The sequence below is a fragment of the Asterias rubens genome, chromosome 3 (genome assembly GCF_902459465.1).
Source record: "Asterias rubens chromosome 3, eAstRub1.3, whole genome shotgun sequence".
Taxonomy (NCBI): Eukaryota; Metazoa; Echinodermata; class Asteroidea; order Forcipulatida; family Asteriidae; genus Asterias; species Asterias rubens.
Genome location: NC_047064.1, coordinates 5,750,042 through 5,771,590, shown reverse-complemented (window position 1 = coordinate 5,771,590; position 21,549 = coordinate 5,750,042). Strand labels below are relative to the sequence as shown.

The following is a 21,549-nucleotide window of genomic DNA, read 5'->3' as shown; positions in this document are numbered from 1 at the left end:
GCGCGGTTTAGACATGAACTACCTCGCGGGAAACTACTCCCTTTAAAAAATGGAACACCGCGCATAAATAAAAAGAGGGCCATTTTCAAAGATTGCACCTAAAGGTTGCGCTACGTGAAGTACACGTGTCCCATAGAGCAAAAGCCTCTGGACTAAAGCTAGCCGAGTATCGAAACCGCCTGGCAATTTTCGGCCCAATATTCGGCTAGCTTCAGTTGTTGGATTTCCCTTTTGCTTGTGCACAATCACAACACAAACACGAGCCAAAGTTGACCTACAAAATAAAACCCCGGAAAATGTCAGATGTTTAGTAAATAAGCCTGATTATCCAAGTTGAGATTGATTTTGTTGACATGGCCTTCTTGTTGTTATGCTTCGTGTCTTTGATTATTGTTCCGGGGGTGCCGGTGAGTTATTCCTTCTGTTTTTGTTAAAAAATCGGAAAAGTTTCCGTATGGCGCCACCACTTTTTCATTCGAAATAGAATAATATAGTATCTAATTTACCTGATTGATATATCCCTTTTTGTAAAAATGAGTGAAAAAGTGGTGGCGCCATACGGAAAGTTATCCAAAAAATCTTCTTCTTCTTTTCTTTATTTTTTTTTATGGGGAATTATATTACTCTATCTATGGAGACTTATCCTGGTGTCATTTGTTTTCAGTAGGATAACAGGAAAATTGGTGTCATGTGTTTTCAGTAGGATAACAGGAAAATTGTTCACAATCAAAAACTAAATATTTTTTTCTTCAAATCATCTGTCCAATTTTTTAACAATAACACTTTCACTTCATTGTGTTGAAATTTTCAAAGTTTGGGTTTTACGTTGCCATTTTGACAGTGCTTATGCATGCACGACACTGGAGCAACGTCATATGTTTTCCCACCTTTCATTGGTTGGTATTTTATTGAATATTCAGAAGCTAGTATGGGTGCAAAATAAATCAAAAATATTATTCAATTACTACTTCACAAATTTAATTACATTTTTGTCCTAAGGCATTATGGCAACTTTATAGAATCCAGAGATATCATAAGGCATGAAAGTAAAACACCCCATTCCCCCTTGATGCACTCACACTTCATAACAATCCGTTTTCCCCCATTTCAGACCAGTAATTTTTGATATCTATGATATTTTCTCTTTAATAAATTAATGTAGACTTAATATTTATAACGCTTATCGGAATTTATTACAGTATGCATGAGTAAATCCCCCAAAAAATTGTTGTCATTTTCACTTAAAATATTTTAATATTTTCCCCACATTTGCACACCATAGAATCCCAAATAGTAACCAGTACCACCTCGCGTGATCCATCTAGTGGCTAAAGCAGAATGAAACTCACTCTAGCAGATAGTAATTTTGTTTTGAACTTTTGAGGTTGGATGATGTTTCTTTGACTCATTTGAATGTTGGCATAATAATGCACTAGTGATTAGTACCAAAAATCAATCATTTTATAATGCGACAGGAAACTTTATTCTCTGCATGATTAAGCCTGATGAAAATACAGACCGTGAGTAAACTGCATAGCTTCTGTCACAGGTGCAGCTTGCACAATTTTGCGATAAACGGGAATCAAAGTTGGGGACTGAAAACATATGAGGGTCGATAACATATGACGCTACGATACAAATGTATATTTCATTTTCGGTTCGGTGCGCATGCTACTCTCTCGTGACTCACTCTGCCAGTTTGTTTACTTTTTTTTTTTGAATTGTAATGTAGGCCTATTGCTTATTTCCATAAAGAGTGCATTTTGTCTTCAAAGTTTTGCTACATTTCAATTGAGAAAATGGAATATAGGGGTATAGGATATACAATTGTATTTGTAGACCCAGTGCAGTGACTGGGGTGTGTTTGTTTTCCCAATTGAAATGTAGCAAAACTTTGACACAAAATCTCAACTTGGATTAAACAAAGACCGTACTACTACTGCGAGGCAAGTGTTTTGATCTTTCCCATTTGTCCCTATTTATATATTATTAATTATTATTAGGCTTAGCCCCATTTACAAAGAAACAGACGGATTCCAGCAGTTAAAAATATTATATTGGCAAGTTATTTATAAATGTCGGATTTTGTTAGAACAATAGGCTTACCAATGCTGGACTTCAATTTTTTAGTCTGTACTGTTGCCTTAGCCAACCTATTCTAGTCCTCCAGGGTCTAGCAGCTTTCTACCTCCGTGGACGAGCGGCTGGAAAGCCCTATAAATGTTTGAAATAGTCTCAGCATTGTAAAATATTTTTAGAAACAATGTACATGTTGTGTTTTCTTGCTTAGAAATTAGATTATAATGTAGTACCCTCCTCCCGAAGTCGGGGGGGGGGGGGGGGGGTTACGTTATTGCAACTAAGATTTTTACATTTAGAATCTCTGAGCTGAAAGTTTGTGGACAATAAATAACCTTCTTTTCCCCTGATTTTGTTCAATGCAGGTCGTTGCCGATCTTGGCATTTTATCAGCAAGAATCACTGGTGAGAATGGAGTGAAGTCAACCAAGGAATACTGCATAGCTTATGGTGGTAATCAAGTAAACTTGCCGAAGGAACCAAAGGTACAGTTTTGGCAGGATTTCTGACTTGAGCACCACAAAAGTTTAATTTCATCATTAATCTTTGACTCACCTAGCCCTGGTTGTAGGACGTCAGTGTCTGTATGGTTGTGTACAGTGTGTTCTTAAACGGCAGGACTCCAGTAACTAATAGCATTCACTAAATAATGTGGTTTAATTGTAGCCAATGACACCCTCTCCAACGGAGGTCAAGTCCATGTGATGGCTTATATTGCCACTCCATAACACAGGGCACCTCTATAATGGAAGTTTTAATGTGGATTGCTTTCAAATTATGCACTGGACTTTTTAAAATGTGCCAAAAGGGCAATAAGGCAATTTTGTCTTTTGCGTCTTTGAAATATCAGACTGTTTTTAAAGGCTTCCAGCTACACTACTATTGGATGATAATTGAAGTCGAATGTGGTTTCAAAAGGACTTTAAAAAAGGTCATTGCTCAACACTGTAAATATTGTCGTCTACGCCTTAACACCATTTTTTTCTCATTTCTTGTGATTATTTTACAGGATTTATATCCTTTGGTGGACCTTGGTCAGTCCAAGCTATGCACGAGTCCCAAAGATGCCAGCAAGTTGAGTGGAGCAGTTGTAGAAGCACTCAGAGGCAATTGTACCTTCTTGGAGAAGGGGTTGTTTGCCCAGGGAGCTGGAGCAAGATCCCTGCTGGTTGTTACTGCTACCAAAATTGTAAGTTAAATTTTTGTAGACTTTCACCAAGTACTGATTTTAACAAAAAAGAGACGGCCTAGGCCAGAGGACGCCCTCTCTGGTGAGCGGATTCCTCGATCGGCCAGCAGGGGCCGCCAGCATAGATATGGCTAGTCTTTATCTTCAAGGATAAGTACAGATACTTGCCACTCAGATCCATTGATTCCAATGGATACAATATCATGGGATAAACGTGCAGTGTTATGAGCTCTCCATACATGTAGATGCCCAAACAGTACACTCCTATTATGTCCGCATAGAATTTGACTGTGTATGTGAAATGAATGTAGGTCAAAGGTGCATGTACATGTACACGCCGGCGAAGTGTGACCTCAGATGTTCAGGCTACCGCCAGCAGTGCTCTGATGAGGAGTCGTGCTGGTGCCCCCTACCTGTCGATCGGCACCGCTGCTACAAGAGTGTCAAAAACTGGCACTATGCTGAAAGAATATGTTGAACAAAAATCATCATTATCATTCGGTTACTTCCAGTGTGAACTCGCTTAGTGTTTCTTGATTTGATTGCAGACAACTCCTGATTTGAACGACTCAACAGAGCTTAAGATCCCTGTTGCCCTGCTGGCTGCAAGTGACCATAAAGATATCTGGGTGAGTTCTACTTTACTCATGTAACTGCTCTTTCAGACAGTGAACATGGTGAAATCATCAGGGTGGTTCATTTTACGTGACGACCAATCACAGGCTCGTATGTAGCTTTGGCTTTCATAGTTTCTGCAACAGCCTGTGATTGGTGCCACATCTACATCTACATCCACGCCACTTCTGGATATAAAAGCTGAGGTGAAGACTAGGTGTGCGTGAAACAGCTGGAAAGTTGTGCTTAGAAAATAAGTGCAAGTAAAAGCAACACTAGTTGAAACTAATGGGTGTAATGTGTGACCTGGAGACGGTCACTGATGGAGTGGTGATGAAGTCTGCAGGGAGTGCTTTCCATAGTCTGACTGCTGTGGGCATGAAGGAGAACTTAAAGATATCTTCAGTGGCTGCCCTCTTCTAAACAGTAAGGAGTTACAATGATAATTTTTTATTTTAGTAACATTAGCTTTTAAATAAAACATAGTTTACTCCAAATCCTACATTCAAATTACAGTTTTTAATTTGATATGCTCTAACATGCTAGGTGAATGGAGGTCAAGTGCAGGCCGCATTGTACGATCCTGAACATCCATCGTTTGACTACAATCTCATTGTGATTTGGTTCATGGCTGTGTTTACCGTCGTGGTGGGAGGATACTGGTCTGGAATGACTGCACACAGAATGTAAGTTTTGTTCTCAAAAACCTTTAAGGGTTGTTGACGGACATGTACGTAGGTGTCCTTCAAGGGACCTGTTTAAATGACAGACAATACAGTGATTGTTTTTGAGATCGAAATCGAATTTTCAATTTTTTGCAATTAATTGTACATTAAGTGAAGCCTAGTTTATACTTTAATACATAGGGGAACAGGAAAGAAGAGGCTTGTGATGCAAACAATCACTTTTTGCTTATGTTCACTTTACAATGCCAAAAAGATGTGAATTATAAATTTTCACATAATTATTAAAATCATTTTCTCAGTAATGAGTTTTTGTGTGTGTGTGATTGACAGTGCAATAAAAAAGAAGCGGCTGGCGGAGGGCGGAGAATCTGACCGAGATGTAGAAGGGGAGGAAGACTCTGACTCAGATGCGGAGTCCGAAGATGAAATGCCACTGACTATCACATTACCCATCGTTGTAGTATGGGTCATCATGATCATGGTCATGCTGCTTCTACTCTTCTTCTTCTATGACTACATGGGTAAGTTACGATAAATAACTGTTGTAGAGTTGTAGAGTGTCATGGCCGAGTGGTTAAGAGCATCGAATTCAAGTTCTGGTGCTGATTCACCGGAGTGTGGGTTCGAATCCCGGTCGTGACACTTGTGTCCTTGAGCAAGATACTTTACTATAATTGCTTCTCTTCACCCAGGGGTATAAATGGGTACCTGCGAGGGTAGAGGTTGATATTGTGTATAAAAAAGCCACAAGCGCCTTACAGGCAGCTCGGGGCTGTATACTCCCAAGGGAGCTGAGAAACATTACAGGGATGTTATTGGCCCTATGACCAGGGCACTAATGTAAAGAGCATTGATACGGTTATTGTGAAATGCGCTATATAGGAATTTTTTATTATTATTATTATTATTATTAAATTCTTAACAATTTTGTAATTTTGTGTGTGATGGAATGTTTCCCTTCCTGAGGAAATCATTTCATTGCCTAGTTGAGTCTTACTGCCAACGTAAGTAGTTAAACTGCAAGGGGAAACTGGGTGGGTAAGTTTGAAATAGTTTGGGTTTGACAAAGAAAAATTGACTAGAGTGGGACTTGAACCAACGACTTCAGTTCGTTGAATGTGGTGGTTTCAGATACTTAATGAAAATGACAATCATTGGGAAACTTCTAACGTTTGCAAAATGGAATCCTTTATTGTCTTTCCAGTCATATGGAAGGTTTTAGCTGCGACAAGTGAAAACATAATTGTGCTTATTTGTTATTTCTTTTCAGTGTATGTTGTGATCACATTTTATTGTTTGGGAGCTTCTAATGGTCTACACGCTTGTCTCTACCCGATACTTAAACGCATTATGCCCTGCAAAATAAGGTATCTGTATTCTGTTTGCATATGTCTTTTCGCATCAAGTTCTAGCGTGGAGTACCGAGTAAACACAAAACAGATTGTAATGTTGTAATGCTGGTTTCAAGATTTGACTAATGGTTTTTAAATGTTTACATGACCTTGCTCCTACTTATTTAAATGAAATAATTACTGTCAGAAGTCAAAGGTGTCACAACCTCGGGTCAACAGGTGAAGTCTTTTTTAGAATATCCAAAGGGCAAAATGCCTACCACTTTAGGAAATCAAGCTTTTTATTCAGCAGCACCAAATCTATGGAACAACTTGCCAGCTAACATTCGTAAACTGTATTCCCAAAGTCTTTTTAAATCGCAACTCAAAACTTTTCTATTTAAGAAAGCCTTCGGTAGTGAGTTTTGTATCTTTTAGTTTTGAATTTTATGGTCTATATTTGAGTGTTGCTTTCTTGTATCAAAGTTGCATTGTTTTTACAGCCTTTAATGTTCTAGGGTGTTAATGCACTTTTTTGCTTGTAAACTTGTTTATCTACTTTGCTTATATTTTTTTACGGGTGTTCTTTAAACTGTTCACATAATGTATGTAATTTTCTTAATCTTTTTACTGTCATGCGCCCTCGAACAGGCTGTTCCTGGAGATAGCGCAATAAAAGATCAATAAATTATGAATACTATTTCTGCGTAAAAACAATTGAATTGTGTCTCAGTGCGTGGTTTTTAACTACTTCCTACTGACCCACACAATGGATAAAGCCCAAATTTCACAGTTATTTGTTATTTGTTTCCAGGCTACCAGTTAACAAGATTCCATTCTTGAGTTCAAGACCCTATGTCTACAGCGTTATACTGGCCTTTGCCTGCATTGGTTGTGTGGTGTGTTGGTTCGTGTTCCGGCATGAGACTTTTGCATGGATCCTGTTGGACCTGTTGGGCATCGCGTTCTGCATCAGCATTTTAAAGCTCATTCATATGCCAAACTTTAAGGTGAGTTCATTGACACTCTCGCTTTAAATTTGTTTTTCTCCTTGTTAGCAATACTCACACGCACAGGACACTATTGGTAATTACTCAAAATAGTTGTTAGCATAAAACGTACTTGGTAACAAGCAATGGAGAGCTGTTGATAGTATGAGGAACAGCTCCTTCTGAAATAACACAGTTTTCAAGAAAGATGTAATTCCTCACTAAAATTTTAAAATACTTCAGGCCTGAAGCCTTTTTAGGTATCTGAAAGCACACAAATGTTTGCAATGTTTGTTTTTCTTTCATTATTCTCTTGCAAGTTCAATGACCAATTGAGTAAAAATTTTCACAGTCCTGTTATTATAGGCACATGTCATGTACATGTATGTTTGGATACACCAAGTGAGAATACTGTTCTTTGACAGTTACCAAACATGCCTTTAGGCAGCATCCAATAACAGAGTCAAGTATCCTCCTTTGGACGGTCCGAGCATACTGATCGAAACTTTGAGTTGTCAACCACCGTGTCTTTGCAGTTACCAACACTGCTCGAAAGAGATTTACATCTAGTGCTTCTTCAAACATCACCAGATCATGTACAAAAAGTAAAGTGCTAGTACATGTACTGTAGTACGAGTTCTAACTTAATATCTCTATTTTATTTCCCTCGTAGATTTGTGTGATTCTCCTGTCCCTTCTGTTCTTCTATGACATCTTCTTCGTCTTCATAACACCTCTATTTACTCAGGTAAGTTCTTGTGTAAACCCTTAAAGAGATAATAGCTTTGTCTAATTTTTTAGGAGTAGACATGGTTTGTGAATAATAATAATAATAATAGTGGACACTTAGTGTTTGTGATGATGTTGATGCTACGAATAGGTATTTAGTATTACTTTGTTGTACTTTTTTTTTTAAATTGCTGTGCAAGTTTGCCCCCAATGATACTAATATTGGGTATTTAGTATTATGTTATATATTTGTAAAATTTGTTATGAAAGTTTGCCCAAAAGAAGGCTAACAACCACTCTTGGTAGCAGGATACAAGAACAAAATCATTAAATATGAAAACAACTCTAATATAATGAGTAGGGAAGATGGCCTTAGCTTTCGATCCAAACTGGACCTTCTTCAGAGGCATAAACAAGTACAAGTAGATACATATCCATTTATAGAAACAAACAGAGGGGAAAGGGATTAAGGGAGGGGTTCTAGAAAAAAATCAGGAAAATATAAAAACAACTCATATTATATGGATGTTTGCAATCTTGTTTTAACACTGACAAACTCTAGTGTATTAAAAAAATCTGATAATTTTCAAACATAGTCCCACATCTGGCAGGAAATACTGTATGTTACAGCGCCAGGAGCATCACTGGGTGACAGACATGGTGCGCTATATAAGAAGCCACAATTATTATAATTATTATTATTATTATTGTTATTTTGACAGAGTGGTGAGAGTGTGATGATAAAGGCAGCAACTGGAGGCAGTGGTGCCACTGAACAGGTTGGTTTTGCGGCTCTAATTTGAAAACCGATGTTCTTGTAAAATAAAAATATCACGAAAAACAAGGTTTTCCCTTTTTTTTTTTGAGGTATCGCATAACTCACAAGGCCTGACGACCACTTAACTGATTTGGGCTGTCCTCCCAGATCAACTGCCACCAGGGGCACGTTGCAACCTACTCCTGGGACTGAAAGTCAGGTTTACCCCTTGACAGCCCTTAAGGATGTAGACACGGGTATAGTCCACTAGGACCTTGGCTGGTCAAGGCAAAATTTCACCGAATTGTACGAACATGTAATAATTTCAAAATTATGAAAATGGCAAATTCAAGACCAAAAATAAAATAAAGTAAAAATAAATAGATGTATTTAAAATAATGTTTATCAAATGATCTGTCTTCCCAGATCCCAGTCCTTCTACAGGTCCCACGGATAACACATTCAACAGCCAAGATTTGCGGGACGTATTCCATGCTTGGTTTCGGTGACATACTAATCCCAGGTAACTATGAGTTAAAGGTTAATTTGGAACTTTGCAAATGTGAACACGCTACAAATTTTAGATAGATAGATAGAAAGTTTGGTTTCTTTCTTTCTACACTCGTGGCCATCTGCCAAATTGCAGAGCGTCGTTGTATGATGTAAAGTTATTACCCAAAGCTATCTGGCATGCTCGCCGTTGAAGTGTTTCTAATTGAGAGGATTGTTTACATGTGATACAGGAAAGCAATACGACATCAGCATAATCAAGCAATGGAAGAATATACCCTTTATAAACAGTAACAAGTTATTACTTTCCTAATTGAATTGTCTTATGAATTGTCTTATATGAATTATGAATTGTCTTTTATTTGACAGGACTGCTTGTTGGATACTGCTGCTCATTTGACTTTAAGATCCACTCTCGTGTCAAGGTATACTACATAGCATCGTGTGTAGGTAAGAACTGGTATCTGAAATAAAAAATTGTATCATCCCCTTTAAGACTTCCCTTGCTGCATCGCAAACTTGGGTGTGATACCTGGCCACACGCCAGTTAACGGTTGTATTGCTTCTGACTGTCGCCCCCGAACAAAGATTATTGACAAGATAGAGAGGTCGCCAACATATAGGGCTAGATAGCTCAGTTAGTAGAGCGCCGGCGCGTTAATCCGGAGGTCCTTGGTTCAAATCCTGCTCTAGTCAATTTATCTTTGTTCAACCCCAAATCATTTAAAATTTACCCAGTCAGTTTCCCCTGTGGTTTATTTTTTCTCCAGCCTATGCTGTTAGTCTCATTATTACATTATAAGCCCTTGCCCTGATACGATCTTAAAGGCAGTGAACACTATTGGTAATTACTCAAAATAATTATTAGCATAAAACCTTTCTTGGTAACAAGTAATGGGGAGAGGTTGATGGTGTAAAGCATTGTGAGAAATGGCTCCCTCTGAAGTAATGGGCATGTAGTTTTCGAGAAAGAAATGATTTTCCACAAATTTGATTTCGAGACCTCAGATTTAGAATTTGAGGTCTCGAAATCAAGCATCTGAAAGCACACAACTTTGTGTGACAAGGGTGTTTTTTTCTTTCACTATTTTCTCGCAACTTCGACGACCGATTGAGCTCAAATTTTCACAGGTTTGTTATTTTATGCATTTGTGGAGATACACCAACTGTGAAGGCTAGTCTTTGACAATTTACAATAGTGTCCAGTCATTTGTCCTTTCATTTGATAATGAATATCTCTCTTGCTTCTTATTCGTATCTCCAGCCTATGCCGTTGGTCTCATCATAACCTTCGTAGCCCTTGCCGTGATGCAGACGGGGCAGCCAGCACTGCTCTACCTGGTCCCCTGCACCGTATTGACAACCCTCGTCCTGGCCGCTTTCCGACGGGAGCTCTCGGACATCTGGCACGCAAGGAAATCGGTGAATGATCTCCATCGCCTTTGAATCTAAAACATGTATGCTTATCAAAATCAACAGTTCATTTTTTGAGGCTCTGTGTTTTTTTTTTTCTTTTTTGGGGGGTGTTCTTTTTAGACACAATACCTGTGTATACATTCCTGCCACCACTTTTACATTCGTTATGAATCTTAACATTCTTTGAATCTTAACATTCTTTGAATCTAAAACTTCTCTTCCCTTCACCCTTCCCTTCACCCCCCCCCCCTTTTTCGTCCCCCTATTCATTGTTTACCCCCTGCTTTTTTTCTGTATGCTTTCTACCATTCATGTATTTCCACTTCACTGCTTATGTTACACTTAGTTACCTGGTCATGTTGGTTGTGTTGTCATTTAGCCTTCGAGAAAGACTCTGCTAGGGTCGAAACGTCAGGCCATTAACTATTTTTTGAATCTAAAAACATGTATGCTTTTAAACATCAACAGTTCATTTTTTGAGGCTCTGTGTTTTTTTATGTTTTTTGGGGTGTTCTTTTTAGACACAATATCTGTGTGTCCATTCCTGCCACCACTTTTACATTCGTTATGAATCTTAACATTCTTTAAATCTAAAACATGTATGCTTATCAACGTCAACAGTTCATTTTTTTAGGCTCTGTGTTTTTTCTGTTTTTGGGGGTGTTCTTTTTTTTAGACACATTTTCTGTGTCCATTCCTGCCAGCACTTTTACATTCGTTGTGAAATAAATTAGTATCCAATTTACTCAAATGAGATATTCCTTTTTGGTAAAAACGAGTGAAAAGTGTTGCGGGATGTGAACTTACCTCTATTCATACCTATCTATTCTCTGAAATCTTCACTTTATTTGTAAATTGTTTTACATTTTTAAAAGTCTTTATATATGTTTAATTATAAATTTTTTAAATATGATTGAAAAATAACATCAAGCCTTTAAATAGTTGTGGTTGAGCTGAAGGTGAAGGGTCAGTGTGTCCACCAAAATCACGATAATTCAAATATGGTGCAATCTTTTTTTAATAATAATAGTAATAAAAACCAGTATTTATATAGCGCTTTTTACACCTAAAGGCCGACTCAAAGCGCTTCCAACACGTTTCCAACCTCTGGTCACTGTGCCATTCAATGCATTACTTAAACCATCTCAGCTCCATGGGAGTATACAGCCTCGTGCAACAAATGCGCTACTACATGTAGCTAAATCAACCACAAGAACCAACGCTGCCCTTACAGGTACCCATTTATCTCTGGGTGGAGAGAAGCACTTATAGTTACGTGTCTTGCTCAGGGACACAAGTGGCACGACCAGGACTCGAACGCACACTCTGCTAAAAAGAAACACCAGAGCTTGAGTTCAGTGCTCTTATCCGCTCGGCCACGACACCCCAATAATACAAAAATGTGTCCTCCATTTTTCAATAACAGAGTACTCAAACCAGAAGTGACGGCTCATTTTCGGTTAACACAACTGAGCCCACATCTAGCCCAACTCCGCAACACCCAGCAGGAGATGAGTTCCTGGGTGGTTCAAGTTCACCAGACCCTTCAGGAACGTTACCCTCTGATGACGCTGCTGCGAGAGACTCGGGACAGGACGGTCTCAATCCAGATGGCAGGAGTTGCCACGACGAAGGCGTATCAGAGACAGAACCTTTGCTGTTGCCACTGGATAAAATCCCCAACACATATATTGACTAATGATAATAATAATACTCAATTCTTATATAGAGCTTGATCACACCCTAGGGGCATATCAAAGCACTCAGTAATACTTCCTGCAAGGTATGTGGAGCTACGTATTGAAGTACGAGACATATTTCTTTATAGCACCTTGTAATGGTTTACAAGGTGCTGTGGTGCAATATGCAGCCGATCAGACTAGATTCTTGGGGGAAAGAAAGATTCTTGGCGTTTGTAAATAAGATGTTTGTGGCTACACATCTCGGCAAATAAAGGAGATTCAAAGAGCACTGTTTCTTCTACCAAAAAAGAATTGCAACCCTGTGTGGCCAAACCGTCCCGCTAAAATCGCCAGGGCAAAAAGGCTATAGCCTCTGTGGGCTTCATGTAATTCCGGGCCTTCATTCAGTGCTTTTATTTCACTGTTATAAATTTTCCTCATTTTAAAATTAAGAACCCCATTCCCCGACACATATCGGCAAATAAAGCCTTGTCCAAGGTGGGTGTACTTTGGCTTTTATTTTTTTTTGAGATGCATGACTGACACTTCCCAAGGGCCTGAGCTAATGGCAAATGGCCCAACTGAAAATGTCAAAATTCACCACTTGAATTTGAAAGATAGGTAGATTTATAACCGTTTGATAAATTAAAGCCTTGTCCGAGGTGGGTGTACTTTGGCTTAAATTTTTTTTTGAGATGCATGACTGACACTTCCCAAGGGCCTGAGCTAATGGCAAATGTCAAAATGCACCACTTGAATTTGAAAGATAGGTAGATTTATAACCGCTTTGATAAATTTGTTTAAATAATGGGATTCACTCCCATGGCTCTCCGACGGCCATCAAGGCCTTCCAGTCCAGGCGAAAGGACGGACTGAAAATGTCAAAATTCACCACTTTAAGTTGAAGGTGGATTTGTAACCACATGGTTAAATTTGTTCACATAAAGCTAAATATTTCCTAATAGCCCGACCATTAGGTATAATATCGTACTACGATTCACTCCCATGGCTCTCCTACGTCCATCAAGGCCTTCCAGTCCATAGAGCAATCAAGGGTGTGAGCTGTGGCAAACGGACCGACTGAAAATTTTCGAATTCACCGCTTGAATTCGAAAGGTTGACATGGTGGATTTGTAACTGCATGGATAATTTTGTTCAAGTACAGCATTGTTGTACACTACGCACATTGTTTATAGTTGTTTGTAAGTAACTAGTAATACACTTGCATAAAAAAAAATACATGTAGTTAATGGCCGAACGTTTTAACCTTTGCAGTATTTCACAAAGGCCTTTGAGAAAGACTCGTGCGAAATGCTCGAGGGCTTGGTTGCAACTTTGTTCAATAAAATTAAAATCGTACATGTAATCCAATTTGTTGAAGCTTGTTCATCTAAAAGTAGTACGTTTGTAATATTCCAGATAAACTGTACTCCACTTATGTTACAACATAACCTCATTTGCAGTTTTCAAATTGTAAACTAAAAGGTGGAGCTTAAGAAACTCTTCCCAAGAGTTAAAAGAAAAATATTATCATGCAGTTGTTGGAATCACTACGTGTATGTATATCGGAGTTGCTCGTTGGCCCTGCTTGCAACTTTTGTTCAGTAAAACTTAAGACTTTAACTTGTTTTCTGTAGGGTTGTTCATACAGTAGTGAAATGGGTAAAATTCTAGGCAAACTTGTACTTAAAATATTACAACATAACTTCATTTGCAGTTTTACAATGGATGAATTAAAGAGTGGAGCTACCTTAGCCCAAGATTGTGGACATTTTTTTGTTGGGAACTGTCAGCAGAAAGAAAAGTGCAACCAGCCACATCTAATTTTAATCTCGATATCAGAGATCCTTTTGTTTATATGTTGGGTTTCCTCACAAGTAATGAAACGGTTAAAATCAAGAGACCTTTTGTGCAAGGAATCAAAATGGGCGCACTGCACTGAAGGACGAAGACGCCATATATTTAGTGGTTCCTGAAAATGTGTCGAGACAAACATCTGGAAAATATGATGACTCTTATATGGGAGACTAATGGATCCAAAATCGCCAAACTAATCTAGCACTTAAGAGAAAATCTTCCAGTCCCTTGAGAACAAAATACATGGATTTGACTTAATTACTCTTAATTTTCGACAAGAAGACAATGAGACCAATAATTCAACTGGGGGTTAACCCATAATGTGTCCAATTTTATTCATTATTTAATCTCAAACGATGCACATTTCACCCACTTTCGATTTTATATCCATAATAAAATAATTAACTGATTTCCATTGCAGAATTTAACCTGTACACGATACCAAGCATTCCTACATGCTTTACAAATTTTGAAAACCTTGTTTCTTAATAGAAAAATTATAATAATCTACAATGCAAACACCGTTTAAAAATCAGCCAAATCTTTTATGCCAAACTCCACCGCTTATAAATACCATGTTTCTACCCCATAAAAAGCCTTTTCTCCGCAAAACAACAAAATCTTTAAAGTAATAGTTAACAAAAAAAGCTCCTGAATGTACAACGAATAAACAGAAATTCACTTTTTTATATAATCTTGTACAAACCGAAGTCAACATAAAACGATTTAAAAATAAAACCACCTCCAGATCCTCTTGCATTCAACTTCCAAATTCCAAGATGCTACAGCATAATTAGTTCTAAATTTCAGTGCATACCAGTTCTTAAAATAACCCGTTCAGTTCCTGTTGCCATGGCCACGTTTAACCTAATAGCAACAGCTCTAAACTTGCTGGTAACAAAACCATCCACAAAAAAAGACAAATGAAAATGCACACAAGATGTAGTCAAAACTAAAAATTGTGTTGGTTTGAAGAGGGGGAAGGGGAGTGTATGATCACAAAAACCAGACTTCATTACTCTCAGTTGTAAAACAAAACAGTAGGCAATTTTTTGTCATCAAGGAGGGGAGATGAATGAAGATGATACGTAAATAGATTTAAGCTCTTTTTCCCTCAAGTGCTTCTGATAAAACATGTTCTGCTAAACTGTGTCAAAATTTACTCTGTGAACCAAAGGTATCTGTATTGTCTGAATGTAATGCGATGGTTCATGTGTTATCATTTTGCGCATAGTTGAGTCTGATACTTAAAGGAACACGTTGCCTTGGATCGGACGAGTTGGTCTGTAAAAAGCATTTGGTTGGAACGATGTTTGAAAAGTAGATTACAATGATCGACACAAATTTGCCTCAAAATTGCGTGGTTTTCCTTTAACTGTGCGAACTAACACGGTCCGCCATTTATGGGAGTCATTAAATTTGACTCCCATAAATGGCCGACTGTGTTAGTCGATGAGGTAAAAGGAAAACCGTGCAATTTCAAAGCATGTTCGTGTGGATCATTGTATTCTCCTTTTACAACATCTTTCTACCCAAGTACATTTTATAATAAACGGTTACAAACGCTTTTCAAAGACCAACTCGACCGATCCAAGGCAACGTGTTCCTTTAATACAATCTGCATTTTTTTTGTAAGGAGGCAACTGACGATTCTCTTATACAATTTATACAATCACACTTTCTCAACCGGCATTTTCAAAGTGCAGTCCACCCTCGTTATACAGAGATCTTTTACGAAAGAAGTATTCATAAAAAGAGTTCCTCTTATAAAAACTTTCCTGTCATATAAACTAGATCTTGTTTTAACACGAGTTGACTGCAATTCCTGTCAAAGTTCATGCAGCTTTTGTGCGCACAGGCCCATACAACTACACTGTACATGTACGTCAAACATAATTCAAAGATTCTAAGAAATTATAACTCACTTTCATTCCCTCCTAAATAAATACAATGACAGCTGACATAACTGGTGCATGGAATGTAAAATGAAAGATACAATTTCAAGAAAAAAAGAAAAACAATATAGAACAGAATAAAAAAGTATGTAAAGAGTTGTGCTAAATACAAAAAAATCAAATAACTCAACATTGAGTTACATGTTCCAACCATGCACAGTAAAAAAGAAGAAAAAGAAAACAAATTACCGTTCGTCAAAAGGGATATTTAACTAGTTACAAAAATTATACACGATTTAGTATTACAAATATCTGACCATACATGTATAAGGGCAATCTAAAGGAGGTCAAATGTTGACATCATAAGAAAAGGTAGATAATTTTTTTCAGAACCACTCTCCCCTTTGACTTTTAGTAAACGTTTGACTCTCATAAAATTGACAGCTAAAGTATACATGGTTTGTGGGTGAACATAAGAAAGACTGGGAAGTCATTATTAAAAAAGACAAATGCCCGCTTCATTTAGCGTTAATAATCGGTCAGGGATGGTATATTGTACATCACCACTTATACAAATCACGTGTACAATGATAGCAAAAATGTGTGCGTTTTTTAAACAAAAGAAAGTACAAAAGTTGCACAAAAGAAAGTAATGTTGGTACAGTCACCAATATCCCTGAGAAATAGGTGGAACTGAAGCAATTATCATTGTTATGAGAAATCATGCTTTTACAAATGTAGAAATCCAAAGGTAATGTGCACCTTTAACATAGCAAAACCAGCAATTGCCTAAAGTTTTATGAGCTTCTGTTTTGATGAAAGTCAGACTGCTGCTTCAAAAACTATGTGTACACAAAATGTTCACAGAAAGATGAACTGACCATTCCTTGTGAGAAATCCATGCTGCACATTCGCTTTAACCTTTGCAACTCAAACCACAGCAACAGCCTGGCATTAGGAGTGCACACAATTAGTTGAAGTGAAGCCTACATTTATAAATTTGTGCTGTGTCTCAGAAATCATACTGTCATGGAATATAGGTCCTTGCTAAAACCATGACTTAAGCTCTATCAATCCTTTTGAAAATGTGAACTTTATATATGGGGACTCCAAAATTCAGATGGAGCCTACAAAGATGTGGTTTATAAGAGGTCCATTATTAGCCTACTTTGTATCTAATAATTCACTCAATATTTCAAGCTTAAAAAAAAAGCTCTCTCCAAAACTGTCAAACATTGAAAACCAACTGGTCTGGGAGCAGAAAAACACCTATGGCAAAATAGAACATCATCCAGTTCAGTCATTATCAGATGACAGTTTGTTATTTCCACAAAAGCTTCAGTAACAACCAGTTGTGTATACAATCATAGGATGGAGTCATACTGTACATCAAGTTTATGATAGCTAGAGTGTATTTAAAGTCACCTGGAAATATAATTTTTTTTCTTTCAAACATAAGAGTATATGCTTAATAAAACAATTTTTTTAGTAATTGTTTGTCACGATTTATATGTTAAAAAAATATATAAAGTTGTTTGGGGGGCTGACTCCGCCTACCCCTTTTGTGACGTCAATCGAGGCAGTGTTTTTCTGCATTCAGCAGCAATACACCTGGTCAGCATTGCCCGAAAAAAAAAAGAGGAAAAAAACTGTTTTTGAAACGTACAAACTCACGACTTGGTCCGTACATGTACTTTGCAATTGTGTTTACTCTACGCATTACAGGCAAAGTCTGCCTCGATTGACGTCACGAACAGCGCCCTCTCGGGTCGGGGTCTACTCTTAAATTTGTAAATAACATAAGAACTGATTTTTTAAAACCTTAGATAACTGTTTATTCACATTCCACTCATCAAAACACATATATTAGTGACAAAAGCTTTATTTTGAAAAAATACCACTTCCAGGTGACTTTAAATATTACTAGAAATTCTTTGTACATGTCCTCGCTTATGTTTTTTCGTAGTCAGACCTGTATTTCCACCACCTTAATTTTGCCATTGATCACAAATTTGAATGTTTTCTAACAGGGACATGGGTACTATATAAAGACACTTGTGGGCTATTTTCATGACTATACAAATTAAGCAACTAACTCTAGCAAGGTGAAATAAGTCATTCAACCTTCAGATGTATGACTTTAATGTAGGAAACACAGAAAAAAATACACATTTCAGGTCTGCAAATTTACTTTCTTACTTTTTGTTGTTGTTGTTGTGGTGGGGGGGGGGGGGGGGAGGGGAGAGTATAACTTGTTGCTGTACCCCTATTGATTTGTACATGTAATTAATTAAATAAATTGGAGTTGAACAAAGGCAATATTTCTAGAGCGGGACTTGAAGTTGCAACCTCAGGATAACCATGCCCGGTGCTCTACCAACTGAGCTAGCTATTTCACAGAGCCTTTTCAGAGAGTTTTGTGATGTGTAAAACCTTCAATACAAATTTTGCATGATATTTACCTGGGACAAATTTAGTTCAATTCTGTACCATCTCTTTATATATTCATGACTACAAATTTCATTAAAGCAGTAGCTCTAATTCAACATGATAGTAAATAAGGACATCAACATGTAAGTAATACCAATAGAAAAAAATATATCTGGATAAAATAGTTTTGAGTTTACGAAAATAAGTTTTTCACCGTTACAGATTCTCAATGCGTTCCCATGTGGCAATTTAAAAAAATCACAACCACTTGCAATGAGTAGATTCATCATATTCATTTAGTTTGGAAAATTACAGTTTACATGTACTCCCACCACTAGCATGATAAATGAATTGTCATAGTCTTTACCAACATGTAAAAAGAAATTGTAAGCACATAATTAGAAGTCATAATGAACATAACAGACGGTAAGCATTGGCGCTAAATTCTGCTCATTCACTTCCTCAAGGGGAGAATTGCAATGCCCAATTAAGGATATTTCCTGTTTAAGAACACTTCCTCTGACGGCTGCCTCCTCAGCAATCAACTAAATCCCCCTTTACCGAATGCACTATTTACAAACAAAAAAAGGTTTTTAAAAACATAAAATGTTGCACCGTATTTTATACACCAAGGCACTTTTTCGTACACACTCCCCCTGATTTTTTATTTCATTAATAAGTCTAATTCTTTTTATTTTTAACTTTTTACAAGATCATGCAAATTCGTGCTTTCAAACAATGCACGGTTCAATTAAAAGTTTGGAAATAAAAGCTGTCAAAAAGGCTGAACCAGTGTTTTTAAATATTTTTTTTAAAGTTTTTTTTTTTTATGCAAGTCGCCAGACACACAAGGCCTGAAGGCCATTTCAAGGTGTGGGTTACAATTTTTTTTTTCGGAGGCGGTTGCCACCTACTCCTAGGGCTGAAACAGGGTTACCCCTTTCACAATACATATGGATGTAGGCTTGGGTGTCATCAATTCGAAGCCTGGCCGGTAGAACAGAAAGCACTACCTCCCAACGATCTACGGACACTGTAAGATGATATACACACAGTGACAAGAAAACAAATTCAACATGTATTGCAGCACATGCAGCTCAATACACACTAATTTCCATGCCATAAGGAAGCACATTTTTATATTCAATTGGGTTTCACAAAGTCTGCACTCAATTATTTACTAAGCACGTGTAACCATTATACATTTTTACGCAACGTTTTGGTAGAATGATTTTGATTGACATTAGCAACGCTACCTGAGCTGAGACAGTGAGCAATGTTTAGATTTCCTTCTCTAAACACAACATTTCAGGTTAATTGCAATCTCTGAATATACAGATTTCAGGGTTGGCACATGAATTATTCAACCATCCATCCATAGTTAATTGGTTTTAAGTGATTTTGTACTGGGCCAACTTTCATGAAGCTGCGTTAAGCAGAGAATGATGCTTAACATCTTTCTGCTAAACAAAAACAAACAGGATAACAGTCACAAATTGTACATGGTATTATAGCCGGTAACCTTATTCTATGTACTGTAAGAATCATAACTGTGTTGTGCTTAGCTACATGTTGTGCTTAAGCAGCTTTAAAAAATTGGGCCACGGAGACTCAGCTGGAACGCTACTGTCAATGGATTGATGTCTTTGATAGCTTTCTCAAATCTATCAAATTAATTAATAACTAGGGACATTAAATTTTTAAGTCTGATTGAAAACTGGTACACTAAAAATGAACCAATGTCTACAAACCACTGCATTATGTTAAGGCTGCAGACAAGCAGCGGAAAGCTGTTTCAGAAACCTACTCTGCAGAATTTACATACATGTGTGTTTGTGTAAATGCTATAAATACTCAGACTGCTTTCAACGTGTCAATCGTCTTCCAAACAGCCAAAACTGGTTCAGCCACTGCGACTGCCTCGTTAAACAATGTACAATTACTTATTTGGCAATGAACATAACAACTGAACAAAAGAAAAAAGAAGGGATAACTGGAACAAAAAAATCTCCTTTTTTCATACATTGGCAACTGACACTGATAAACTCTACATTACATGTATATTTCACTATCATACAATATAAGATTTACATGTCAAGTTTAAACAGAATATAATAATCTACTTCTTATTTCACACAATTGGGAATATCAACTCCACCAAGGATATTTCTTAGTTTTTTGGGGGAGAATGAAGAACTTAGCACATCAAAAAGCTAACAATCCTGATCATTATTGATTTTTAGAAAGGTATATTTTATTCATTTAAAAGACAGTGGACACTATCAACTATTGGTAATTGTACAAAAACCAGTCTTCTCATTTGGTGTATCTTAACATGTGCATACAAAAACAAACCTGTGAAAATTTGAGCTCAATTGGTCGTCAAAGTTGCGAGATAATAATGAAAGAAAAAACACCCTTATCACACAAAGTTGTGTGCTTTTAGATGCTTGATTTCGAGACCTCAAGTTATAAACTTGAGGTCTCGAAATCAAATTCGTGGAAAATTACTTATTTCTCGAAAACTATGCCACTTCAGAGCGAGCTGTTTCACACAATGTTTTATACTATCAACCTCTCCCCATTACTCATTACCAAATGAGGTTTTATGCCGATAATTATTTTGAGTAATTACCAATAGTGTCCATAGCCTTTAAAGGATAAAGTGTAGCATCCCAAGTGATAACCTTTTGTTGAACTTATTTATATTGTAATTACAATAGCATGCATTGTTGTTATAAGGAACTGCCATCGTTTCCGGTAAGAAACGACATTCATTTTTTTTTTATTAAAGGTTTGATACACTGCCTGACACACTGTTCATTTTTGAATAAAAAGCATATTTAACTCTTCTTATTACACTGTTTGCAATGAACAAACTGTACAAAGACTTGTTCAAGTAAAAAATAGAAGGAACAAAAAAACTAGAAATAAAAATTCTTTCTATAGTCACAACTTTTGAGTAAACACACAAAATATTAGACATACTACCTTTCTCATACATGGCAGTATTTCAGAATTGTCTCCCACAAAAAGGTGCTTGATTGGATAGCATCAGTGAGCTAGTAGTAGCCAGGGGGGGGGGGGTACCCAAACCGAGGCCTGTAAGGACAGATGGCAGGCCTAGAATTTCATCTTTGAGAGGACAAGGCAATTTATTTTAGAAAGAGCACTTTTATGGGGCACCAAGTCAGGCTTGATACTTCTGAACAGAGGCAATTGCTTCCATGCCCCCGTTCATTGCCTTGGTGCCCTTATAATGCTCAAGTAGAAATTTACAATTTCCTCAAAGGGTGCCCTTTACCAAGGAGAAAATGTCTTGGAGGTACCCCCTTGCCCTTTTAAAAACGAAGTATACAGACCAAATGTAGTCTATTGACCCAT

General features: G+C 37.3%; 1 protein-coding gene across 3 annotated transcripts; it reads left to right on the top strand.

Annotated features, from left to right (window-relative positions):
* The first annotated feature begins 189 nt into the window (after positions 1 to 189).
* On the top strand, positions 190 to 13,737 carry LOC117288133 (signal peptide peptidase-like 2B). 3 transcript variants are annotated; one of them, XR_004518859.1, is made up of 15 exons: positions 190 to 407; positions 2,445 to 2,564; positions 3,089 to 3,268; positions 3,817 to 3,897; positions 4,430 to 4,569; positions 4,900 to 5,090; positions 5,840 to 5,936; positions 6,715 to 6,910; positions 7,563 to 7,637; positions 8,341 to 8,397; positions 8,802 to 8,898; positions 9,255 to 9,335; positions 10,150 to 10,307; positions 11,728 to 12,481; positions 12,646 to 13,737. XR_004518859.1 is itself a non-coding variant. In XM_033768837.1 (14 exons), the coding sequence occupies exons 1-14, from the start codon at positions 354 to 356 to the stop codon at positions 11,998 to 12,000; spliced, it is 1,800 nt and encodes a 599-aa protein (XP_033624728.1). In that variant the 5' UTR covers positions 190 to 353; the 3' UTR covers positions 12,001 to 13,737. The 3 variants fall into 3 exon arrangements, 2 of the variants coding, with proteins under 2 accessions (XP_033624728.1, XP_033624729.1); XM_033768837.1 differs by having other exon boundaries at positions 11,728 to 13,737; XM_033768838.1 differs by lacking the exon at positions 12,646 to 13,737 and having other exon boundaries at positions 10,150 to 10,342; positions 11,728 to 11,811.
* The last annotated feature ends 7,812 nt before the right edge of the window (positions 13,738 to 21,549 follow it).